This window comes from Hipposideros armiger, unplaced genomic scaffold, assembly GCF_001890085.2.
Source record: "Hipposideros armiger isolate ML-2016 unplaced genomic scaffold, ASM189008v1 scaffold_336, whole genome shotgun sequence".
Taxonomy (NCBI): domain Eukaryota; kingdom Metazoa; phylum Chordata; class Mammalia; order Chiroptera; family Hipposideridae; genus Hipposideros; species Hipposideros armiger.
The window spans coordinates 1,144,726-1,157,235 of record NW_017731686.1 but is presented as its reverse complement, the minus strand read 5'-3'; the positions used below and the strand labels follow the sequence as shown (position 1 = coordinate 1,157,235).

General features: G+C 37.6%; 1 protein-coding gene across 1 annotated transcript in view; it reads right to left on the bottom strand.

The window, feature by feature from the left end:
• Nucleotides 1–262: 262 nt before the first annotated feature.
• Nucleotides 263–12,510, bottom strand: part of RAB2A (RAB2A, member RAS oncogene family) — a 91,530-nt gene continuing 79,282 nt past the window's right edge. Inside the window, exons 7-8 of the mRNA XM_019661128.1 lie at nucleotides 4,650–4,718; nucleotides 263–2,627 (exon numbers count right to left, since the gene is read on the bottom strand). Of these exons, the coding sequence (XP_019516673.1) occupies nucleotides 2,532–2,627; nucleotides 4,650–4,718 (165 nt within the window). The 3' untranslated portion in view covers nucleotides 263–2,531. The remainder of the gene's footprint in view (nucleotides 2,628–4,649; nucleotides 4,719–12,510) is intronic.

Here is a 12,510-nt window from a genome sequence, read left to right as displayed (position 1 = left end):
TTTTTGAGCAATTAGACACATTTTGGTACCATTTACATTCCTACTCTCTATTAGAATATAAATAGGGACTATTTTCCTGTTAACAGGGTATTTTAAAATAAAAAGTGAACTGTGTATGAAGATCCAGTTCAGCTCCTATATTGCTGAATTGTGTATCTACCTACATGCTACTCTTTCAAAAATTTGCTCGATTCAGTTGTCTTAAATTCAGAAGACAAACAGTAATACTGTCTTTATGAAGATAACTTCAGAAAGTTACATGTTGAGACATTAAAAGTTGTATTTATTTCTTTAGTGACTGATTTTCTAACTCTTAAAACATGTCCATATGATGCTACAAAACTGATCAAAGATTAAAGACTCAATTACAGTATTAAAGATTCAATTACAGGTGCCAATATTACATTATTTGTCATAGGGATAAAATGAGCAAAGAGTAGAAAGCAGACAGTAACATTGTCAACTGATGTAAGTAGATGATATTTGGAGAGAAAGTGGTAATGAACTCACTCACTGCTCACTTCGCAGCCCAAGCCTGAGGCAGGTTCAAAGTTGCGGTGGTAGGAGCTGTATTTGAAGGCTCCATCTTTTCTTACGTTATTAAAAGACATGTGCTGGTCTGTTGTTTGTTTTTGCCATTAGTTGCTTTTCTTATACTTGGCTTACAAAAGAATTAGGCGAGACAGCATGGAGAAAAAACACATTAAACTTCTGGAAAAGTTAAGAGCAATTTAAAAATAACAGTTTCCAAAGAATCATCCTCTTCTTGGTACAGACTAGAACGAATCCTAGGTGCCTTAACCTTTTTGACTCATCACTACAGAGAGATCAATGAAATTGATATGACCACTTTAAGTGAAAAAAAAAGTTTATAACAGAAATACTCAAGAAACTCCGTTTCCTCTCCCTTTTCCCTCTGCCCTCCAGGAGCTAGTTAAGACAAAACTAAGATGGCATTAGAAGGCTTCCCACAAGAGTAAAGTTAAAACTTTAACAGAGTATTGCTGAATATTCAGGGAAGACCTGTAGAAAGTTGGTCAGTGAGTGAATTAAAAGTAGTCTCATACTTAGTACTTTCTTACAAAGCCTTCTTATAGTTTAAATGTGCTTTTGTGCTGGTTGAGAAGTAGAAAATATTGCTTACATCATAACAAAATGAATTTCAATGTTGTGAAAAGTTTTATCTCCTTTTGGCAAAATTTTTAGTAAGTGTTAAACATTCTGACCCATTAAAAATATGCTTAAATACATGTAAAAGCTGTGGATGGACTAAAAATATACAAAATGATGTGGTCATAATAAAAAAAAAAGAACACTTTTATACATAGGATTTTATTTTGCACTGCTATAACAATTTCATTATAAGACCAAGGGAGAAAAAGAAGGGGAAAAAAAGGATAAAACCACCACACTGAGTAAATTACTAAAGCTTTTCTACTTTTTAACAGGATTTTCCATCTGGTAGATTTATTGTCATATCCCCTTCAAAACAGACAAGATGCTTACCATATTTTAAAGATTATAGGTTACCACTGAAAGGAAGTTTTACACAGTCACTGTACATCAAGGTTGAAAAACTGTCCTGCATGAAAAATATACTTAGAAATCATGTGAATAAAAGAAAAAGAAAACATTATTGTGTCTAAGAAAAAATTAACGTCCTCATAATGTGCCATGTGAATGTGGACATTCGTTCTTGGGGTCGCTTAGGTGTACGGAGTGCTTGCCTCTGCCCATTGCACTCATTATACTGTTTTTATCCAACAGTATTCATTAAGGCAAACAGATCCTTTTCTGAAGAGGTCTTAAAGAAATTGTGGACAAATAGCAAACTTTTGGCATTAAAACAGGTTAACACATACATCGCCTTTAGTAATGTACATTAAGCATATTTTTCTTGGACTAGTGACAAGAAAAGATGAACATGCTAGCTAACAATGTCAAAAAGTTTAAAATTCAGTGTCCAAGCAATTCCTAACAATGCTTCGGTAGCTTTAAGCTCTAAACAGGATAGAATTTATGCAAATGCATTAATGAATTCAAGCTTGGCAAATTACACCCAAGCAGGTTATTAAACTATATATACAGAAAGTAAATGATAAATACAGAATGAAAAGAGTCCTTCTGCTTTTTCTTATAGCCTTGAAAATCGACCAACTTTTTGAGGACAGTTCTGTTAATATTAAACATTAGGTGTTGGGAAACCTAACGACACAAACTGATTGAAAATACTCAAGATGACTCTGTAGTGTTTAATACAATTCAGTTCGTGGGTTGCACAAGACAACATTTAACAAAAATAATCACATCAATTGACCTAGAAATCAAATGCAAATAGGTATGAATACAATCTCCAAAATCTGTCTTTTTTAAGTGAACATTAACCATTTATTCAAAGTTATACAAGAATTTGAAAGAGTAAAGTCTTCTGTGACATAAAGCCATTTGGAATAGTTTCATGTCTCAGCTGAGCAGGGGGGGAAGGAAACGGCGGGCAGGCCCCACGTGGGCGGCGAGGCAGGAAGGCGGACTCAACAGCAGCCTCCCCCCGCCTGCTGCCCTCCCTGACTGCCTGCATGTGTGGCGTTCGTAGCAGCATGCTGAGGGCCAATTTTAATGCCATTTGCCTGAAATGAAAAAGAGGAGGAGAATAAACGGAACTGGATCCGATAAAAATCCATTTAATTCTTAATGATGCAATTTTACCAAACAACTCAGGAAAATACATAGGTTAAGCAGATTTTTGCAACAATTAAAACAATCTCTTAGGGGATGTTTCTTCCTTTTAAAAACAATGCTGTGCAAATATCTCTGAACATAATTCTTTATCATACCAGGTACCGGGTAAACAGAAACTGGACAGTGCTGTTTTTCAAGGAATTCTCACAACGGAGAAAATGTTTAAAACAATTCTTGCAAGTCATCTTTAAAGGATAAAGTGCGTTAACGCCTATGCTGCTCTAATACGACGTAAAATCTTTTCTGTAGATAGCATTTCTCTTCCATGTTGAATCAGCTGTACAGGCTAAGGGCATATGAGTGTTCTGTGTCATCAATAATTTCTATGATCCCCAAAGACATGGCAGCTTGCCAAGAACCCACACACAGAGCAGTTCTTTCATTCATCAAACTCACACTTATGTCTTAACCCTCACTCCCTCAAGTGGATTTTACCTAAAAATACAACACTTTGAGAAAAGTAATACAGTAGCTTCAGAAATTAAGCTCTTAAGGAAACTTTACGTCACAGTAAATCTCAGATTTATAGCGCTTGGCAGTTGTTCTGCAACAGTAGTAGCCTTGGGGTTTCTGGCACTAGCTCAGTATTGACAGCAGCTGATGTGGTTTCTTTTCGCTCTTTTGACTCCTCTTTAATAAAAAGCATGCCCTATGGCTCATTGGTTTTGCCCCCTCTGGGCTGGTAGCAACTTCTTGAGGAATCAAGGAGTCAGACTTGGCACGAGGCCAAATAAATCGCATGGCCCGTTGGCTCCTGACAGCACATTACAATCAAAGCTGCAGCAGGCACAGTAAAGCAGTCAGCTACTACATGAAGCCAGACAGAAACAATGAATCTGCCCTTTTAAATCGAGGCCCAATTACTGTTCAATTTATACGGCATTAGTCTCTGAGTGGTGTCGCCTTTAAATGAACTCAAGATCTACTGCCAGATAAGCCCAGAAGATAGGATTTAGATACCATAATGCTCCAAATGAAAACAAATGAGAAAACCAAAGACTTTTTGGACAACTTAAGCAAACTGTTGTTTAGTTTTGGCAAAGAATACTGAAGCAAATAATAAAGAGCCTCGTTTATAACAGGCCAAGAGACATGCGCGGATGGTTACCTAACACGAGGCTTCCTAACAGCAACCGGGGGAGGAATAAGAGTTTCTCTCTTGGACGCAAAAGTCGTAATATAGAATGGCAAAAATTTGTATGTAACAGTAAATAATATGCCATATCCACATAAACATTCCGAAATAAATAAGGATAAGTGCAAAGTGGGGATTTAGGTCAAAATGATGAGATTTGGTAAACGGTGAATTATATACTTCAAAGCTTTACACTTTTATCCTAATCATGTTGATCAAAACTGGCTCAAAATAATTTTACGAGCAAAACAAAACAAAATCAAGAAAAACAAACCAGTGCCAACTGCTAATTACATATATTAATTTAGTTTCCCGAAAATATGCTATATGCTATACTAGAAATAATTTCCAAATTGGGTATTTCCCACTTTCATACCAGACAACAGGGAGAGCACCTTGCATTAGTAACATGGCACATGCATTTGGACACTAGAAAATTATTCCCCAAAGTAGATGACACCATATGGATGTGTGGATGAAAATGGATTTTCTTCTCTCTTTGGGGGGGTTTATATTATTTTGCATTGCTTGCAGTAAATGGATAGGGTCCCTTACTTTAATCTGTTTGAACAGATAGTGATGTTCTATTACAACATAAACATTTAACTGTCATGACATACGACGAATTTTCAGTTAGATGATTATAAACTAATGTGTTCATGAACACCATAGATCCATTTTAGAAATTCTAAAGAAATATAAAATCATGAATCTAAGTAGCAATTAAAACTCAGTTCTAAATTAGTATTAGCCAATAATAGTTATATGTCTATACCTCATTATTAATGTCAAAGACTCCTTCTTGGATTTTTTCATAAATTTCTTTTGCTGTATTAATAAATGCCTGAAACATAAAGGTAGAGAGAAATTGGTTCAAATTATTTAAAACCACAACAGTAAAAGAACATTATATAAAAGCTCTATAGAACATCATAACATTCAACATAAGAAAAATCAACCAATGTAATATATCATATTAACAGAATAAAGGACAAAGCCACATGATCATTTCGAAAGATGCAGAAAAAGCATTTGACAAAATCCAACAACTTTTCATGATAAAAACACCCAAAGCAGGACTAGAAGGGAACTTCCTCAACCTGATAAACAGCGTCTAAGAAAAACCCACAGCCAACCTCATAGCCAGTGGTGAAGACTGACAGCTTCCCCCTAAGGTCAAGGACAGGGCAAAGACGGCATGTTCATTAGCATTACTGGCAGCAACATCCAAAAAGTGGAAACACAAATGTTTGTCAGCTGATGAATGAAAACCACAATGAAGACTAACCATACAATGGAATATTCCTCAGCCATAAAAAGATGAAGTTGTGATTCATGCTACAATGTGGATGAACCATGAAAACAGTATACCAAGTAAAAAAAAGTCAGATATGAAGGACCACATATATAGTATGATTCCATTCATATGAAACGTTAGAGGAGGTCACTCCACAGAGAGAAACATTAGATCACTGGCTGTCAGGCAGTAAGGGAAGCAGGAGAATGGAGTACGAATGCTAATGAGTGTGGGGTTTGTAATGCGGTGACAAAAGTGTTCTAGAGTTAAGACAGTGATAAAGTTGCACAACTTTGTGAATATACTAAATCCCACTGAATTGTACTCTTTAAAAGGATAAATTTTATGGTATGTGAATTATATCTCAAAAGAAAAATTTATGACCGGGGGTGGGGGGGATAGGGGGGTGGGTGGGTGTTACCAAAATGTGAGAACAGCACGCATGAGAAAAACCTGTCAACTAGATCAACTGCATTATTACTTTTGCCAGGACAATGTATTACTTAAAATACAGTTCAAGAGGGAAAAAAACAGGATGCTTATGATAAAGAGACAAAAAGGCAGCTCAACTTCTATGCCATTAAGTTTCACCCTTTTCCCATATAGCATACTACTAAATTGACCAAAAATTAGTGTCAGAACACTGTAACCAAATTAAGCCTCTAAATACTGAAATTAATTCACATTCTACATTTATGTAAAATATTTTAAAAATTTACGTAAATGTTGCCAGTGCTACAGAAAGTGTTTCTAAACTATCTGATTTGAGAGATCACAGATAATAGTATCAATATTACAAGTCAGGTCCCTTTTAATTAGCATTCTATGAAAATTCATAAAGAAATCTATTCTTTACTATCACTGATACAGACTTAACTCAAAATTTGAAAAGTAAACAGGCTCATGGAGAGGAACAAATCATACCTTTCCTTTTTTCTGCACTGGAAACATTTGACTGCTGAACTTGCCACCAGAGCTTTTGTTTCCTAATTAACAGGACTGATATGTTTTCACCTTTAAAGGCCTTACAGCTCCCCAGAGTAATCAATCTACTGCAGCTCAATTACTGCACCAAGAACACACCAGTCAGTGAAGGAGCACAGAGATATGAATATGCATAAATTCTAAGTGGCTGATCGAATCATCAGAGAGGGTCATGAGAATTTGCAGCAAAATAATGAGAAGAATTAATCACTGCAGATTCACAAGGCACTTCGGAAGTGAGTGTGCTTTTCACATGTGTGCTGGAGTTAACGTGAAGGAGAAAATGGGCTCCCAGCCAACTACGAATTGATTTACATTCCTCAAAATTGAAGTTATCCTGATAAATAAGGAAAAATTTAACTTTATTTACAATAACATGTCAATTATGATGATGGCCTTAGAAACCAGGCTAACCAAATATTTAAGTCAACATATTCATAAATTCACACTGTTGGAATTCCTTATAAGGACACCCACTTATATACATTTCACCAGACCGTTAGAACTACAAGGTCCCATAAGTGAGTTACAACTTCATATAAACATTTACATTATAAAAGTCATTATTAAATGTGTCAATTTATGTAAATAGGCTTTTCAACAATCTTTTTAATTAAAAAAATTTAAAGTGATGAATCACTTTAAAAACTGGTTTAAGAAAGCTATGCTATATAAAATTTTCCAAGTCACTACTAATTTTATTACCTAAACAGTCCTTAGTACTTTATTAAGCACCTTTAAGAATAGTTGTAAACAATAGACTTAAGATATATTTTATATCTGAAAAATATGCAAAGAATTTCATTACAATTGAAATATAACAAATAGTTACATTTTATTTTATAATTCCCACCATCCCAATGAAATAGTCTTTGGACAATGCTACATTTACTCGTAATCCAACTCTGGTTACATATTAGAGACACTGAAATGAAGCATTTCCCACTTTCTGAGCATATTATAGAGAGGATATATATTTAAATGGATTTTATCTACATCATAGCAAAAAGTTAATATTTAAGATATATTAAGAAGTGATTAACTAGTGATCAATTTTAATGAGTACTCAGAGTTTAAAACCCAACGTGACAAATGTAGACATTAGTATACCTGTGTTAGAAGTGTGAATATGGACTGGAAATTGTCCAGTTCGCAAATATAATGAACATTAACCAAATACTATTAAGGCTTATTAGAGATCAAATGAAACTTCTAAGATAAGAGCGTTGGGTGTTACAGACAATATTTGTCCACTAAAGTTGCAAAGCATCTCAAGAACTTGGAAATACAAGAGATAACATATCTGTTGCAATAACTGGCTAGAATTTTCTTAAACTGCTGCTTTCACTCTAGTCAGTAAAAATCAAGCCACATATATATTCTTCAAGGTAGAGATGTAACATTCTGCAATTTCTCTAGAACACACACAGAATGAGGAAATTAGCAGTAAGTTAACTAAACAGATACCACAAAGGCTTTACACTAAAGCTCATGCTTTACTCCAGTCTTAACTTGAAATTCTTTCCAATTTTAGACATAATTTAAACCAGTTTTACTTTTTCAATTTCCCAAGCTATAGAAGCCAGTTCTGAGGAGGGGGAAGGAGAAAGCAAGTGGGTATGAGGGTGCGTCTGTGCGTATTGGGGGAAGAGACACTGGGGACCAGCACGCACATGGCAGCAGTGACGTGTGCAGGCAGGCTCCTGAGGGCAGAATACAAGCCTTAATGATGGCGGTCCCAGTCATCCAGGAAAGGGGCTCAGTATTTGCCGTTTAACATAAGCAATAGAAAATACGGTTTTGAAAGCTGTCATCATTATTCTTACAAGTTTTGATGTGTTTATCAAGGTAAGATTTTGTAACCTGAGAAATTATCTGCAATACTTCCTTCCTTAATATCAGAAAAATGAAGCAAGCTAACAGCATACTTAGAGAAAAATTTTAACATTAGTTAATGCAATACTTTTTTTCTTTTTTTAAAAGATTTTTTTGGGAATTGGGGGAGGGGAGCAGGTAAGTTGTTGTCCTTTTGTCCTTCAGTCTAGTTGTGGAGGATGTTGCTTCACTGGCCCATGTTGGTATTATCATTGCGTTCTTCCTGGGTGAGGCTGTCGCTCGCTGGCCATTGGACGGCCGCTCACAGCAGCTCATGAAAGCGCAGGCCAGCTGCCAGCTAGCCCTGCTGCAGTGATGCCGTCGCCGGTGACTCACAGCAGCCCATCTCCAGGTTGAGCTGTTGTTTACCATCTTAGCTGTAGAGGGCGCAGCATCACTGGCCCACATGTGGGATCCCAACTGGGGCCCTCCTGCTCAGAGCTGGTGTCCTAAGGCAACTCCTAATCAACGTGCCACTCGGCTGGCCCAATGCAATACTTTCAGAACAAGACATCATAAAGATAATTGCAGGTTTTGTGACACGTAAGTTAGAACTACAACTGAGAACATTCATATATATCCCAAATTTAACCTACAGTCAATCCAAATATCAATAGGTTATAGACTAGGAAAAAAAGTATTTGCTGAGAAACCGATGTCAAAGGATTGCATTATCAGCACCGAAACAAACAATATACAGGTAGGTCCATGATCATGCAGTGTAAACAGATTTCCCTGCAGCCAACTTAACTTGGCGAGCCTCTGGCCCCCCATGCCGGGCTCTACTCCAATGTGGGAAGCCGGACTCCCTTCATCTTGCCATTAGCTGTCCCCCTTTGCCCTGCTTTGATTAATTGCTATGTTCAGTCCTTTACTTTCATTAGCCATTAATTGCCTTCCACCTCAGACACTCATCTTTCAACCCTTGGCAGTAGTTAGTGATTTGAATGGTCCTGATAATATGTAAACTTCAGTAAAATTTCAGGGACTTCTATAGCACAAATTAAAATAAACATTACAACAGAGAACTATAAATGCATTATGATTCAAATAACTATTCAGCGAAACACACAAGCCGATGTGTATCCTACCTATATCATTTGTCATTTGCTCGAAGCCTACCAGATTCGGCACGGCTCTAGGTACCACAGGAAATACAGGGAAGAGCAGCATATAGTTCCTACTGCTGCCGACTAAACAGTTTAGCTGGGCGACTCTAAGCACACGGCTGAAACCTCTTTTGAAGATGCAGGAAAAATAAACTTTCTGCACTGACTGACAAGGAGAGAATGTGTGCAGGGCAGCTGAGGCAGGTCCAGCTGCGGACCATGGACAGTGGGCTCAGGGACAGCTGATGACAAAGCAGAGGCAAAGGGGGGCACAGAATACAATTTTATTTTATTATGGTTTAACAGTTTTGAAGGCAGAATACCGAAAATAAATTCTGTCTACAACAGACTAAAATGTAAATTATTTCCTTATGTAACATGCTGCCACCTGGTGGCAAGATAAAAATTAGAGCATCTGTTAGGTAAGAAAAACAAAGTACCTTAGTTTTATTTAAACATTTTGAACCGATGCTAGAGAAAGTACCAACAAAGTACCGTGTAAAGTAAGTACTCCTTAGTTTCTTCTTAGAACTGAGAAACACGAGGTAAGTAGAATGCTGTTTAATTTCTTCTCAATTGCTAATGAATGCTATGGACATTACAGGAGTCCACTTGATGAAGCTAGTAATAACCAATATTTACCAAGTACTTACTATGGGTCAGGCACTATGCTAAATAATTTACACAGGTGTTCATTATTTCTGAAAAGAAATTCAAAATAAGGATAAAAATAAGGAAATCAATGTTCTTTCAGTTGCTTTCAAGAAAACTGATGTTTGTGGCATGAAGTTATAGCTGTAAGATCAGCGGAATGGCTCAAGGTGGGCTCTAGCAGCAGACTGTCTAGGTTCGAACCCCAGTTCCACCTCTTACTAGATGTGTTGCTTTGGACCCCCTGCTGAGCCTCACTGTAAAATGAGAATGAGGAGGCCCACTTCACAAACTTGTTGGGAGGATCAATGTAATGCACTGGAAACAGTGCTCAGCACATAGGAAGTGCTCAGTGCGCCCTTGCTTTCATCATCATGAATGTCTGAGTGCAGTGACATGTGGGGAACAACAGAAGAGGCGACAGGTGCCAAGTGTGAATGTATCCTGAAACACTGCAGACTGAAGGAGAGAAAAAGTGATCAATGCTCTTCAGTGAATTAAAATGAATTCTTGCTTAAATAAAACTAAACATTAAAAAAGTAAATTAGCAACATATAATGTGTTCAGTGAGCCCTAAAGAATAAACTATATTGAGGTCCGATTTAAATATTATGCAAAGATAGGGAAATTTTAGGAAAAGAACATTAGACTAGAATTCAAGATTAGGCAATTTAAATACAAAACTCCTACAAATTCTGTGACTTTAAAATGTTCTGATTCCATTTGATTTAGCATCAGGGGGAGAAGACTCATATATACATCATCTAATACAGTGGCTTTCAAATTGTATTTCATGGAAACCCTGCAGGGACCACCTCTTGGGGATGAGGTAGGAAGCAGGGAGAGCCCAGGGGAGAGAGAACCATTTCCCCTTTCCCCTCATTTCCAACGACATCCCAATTCCAAAGCATTTCGATAACAGAGCTATTCTGCTTTTATTTCTTTCATACACTTTCCTGTTTCATTAAAAGAAAGAGGGCCACTGCGCAATCTGATTAAAATTGGACATAAAAGCACACACCTCTTTCATATCCTTCAAAAAGCTTCTAGCTAGAAATTATTTGGGATTTCTAGGATTTTGGAAGTATATAATATTTGTGATTATTTACATCCTTTGTGTCCTTCCTTCCCTTCACAAAAATTAACATCACCAGTGAATGCTTATTAAGAATAAAAGGGGGCAGCCAGATAGCTCAGTTGGTTAGAGCGCGTGCTCTTAACAACAAGGTTGCTGGTTCGATTCCCGCATGGGATGGTGGGCTGTGCCCCCTGCAACTAGATTTAAAACGGCGACTGGACTTGGAGCTGAGCTGCACCCTCCACAACTAGACTGAAGGACAACGACTTGACTTGGAGCTGATGGGTCCTGGAAAAACACAGTTTCCCTTCCCCAGTAAAATCTTAGGGGAAAAAAAAAAAAAGAACGAAAGGAAATGGTCTAAACAAATCAATTTTACCAGGGAAATAAAGGGGGCAATAAACACTTTACACTAGAAAGGTTTGGGGTATTACAGTATTTAAGAGTTTCCCTCTTCTATTCTGCCAGAGATAATACACAGATGTTTAATTTCTTAATAATTTAGTTCTTCTGTTTAACAAGCATTTAACGAGTGCTTGGTTTGTATCAGGCATTGAGCAGACTCAGGTAAATATGAATGTCTTTAACTTCAAGAATATGGTACAGGATATGTAAATCCAAAATTGGAACAGAGCATGGAAGCTTCCACAATAGCTGTTTAGAGGGCTAAGTGGTATGACTTCTGATGGTAAAAAAAAAAGCCAAAAGCTGCTGAGAAAGCCCTGAGTGAAGGTCTGCAGCGTAAGGAAGCTCCCGCTCATCTGCTGGGAGATTCTGCGGAGGAAAGGGCTCTCTGGGCAGAGGCGCAGTGTAAGCTCAGTTACGCTGGAAGCTGGGGACAGGGCAGCATGTAGATGCGGTTAGAGGGGTGGCCCAACAGACATCAGGAACCCTGAAAAGGCAGGAAGCAGGTGGGGGACAAACTCAGAGTATAGTGTAGAGGATGAATTAGGAGGCAAGGCTGGCAACAGGGAGACCAGTGAGGAGTCTAAACAACAATCCCGGTAAGAAACGAAGGCCTGACAAATAAAACAGTAGCAACAATGGAGGACCGAGGTCAGACTTAGTATCTGCTTTGGAGAAATAATAAGGTAAGAATGGCAAGGTGTTTAAGGATGACTCCACTTTCGGCTTAAGTGACTGAGATGGAAGGGCATGCCATGAATTGAGACAGATAAAAAAGGAGAAAAATGAGGTTTCAAAGAGGAAATGAAGAGTTTATTTTAGACACATGGAATCCTAATGTTCTGTCATAATCGAAGTGGGAAAGTCTTGGTAGTCGGTGATCTATATAATTGCGTGCCTATGAATACACACTAGAGATAAATGTGTGTGTGGCATGCACACATCAGCATGCTTCTCTTCAGTAATGTTTAGCTACCCTGGTTTAAAAGTAGAGAAAATGGACGTAACTTTCTGAGTTTGGTTTGAGTCATCCCTGAAGTTCCGTAGGGTGATGGCCAAATAAGGGGCAGAGAGCTGATGCTAGTTAGCAAGTCTTCCAATCTGTGGAAAGAGTTGTAAATATTTATTAAACAGCTCTCCTAAAGGGATGCTGGAAGCCTGAAAAGCTCACTTCGGATTTCCAGTGCAAAGTCGTGTGGTACCCTCACCACGAGAACAGAGTTAAGGGGACGACAAA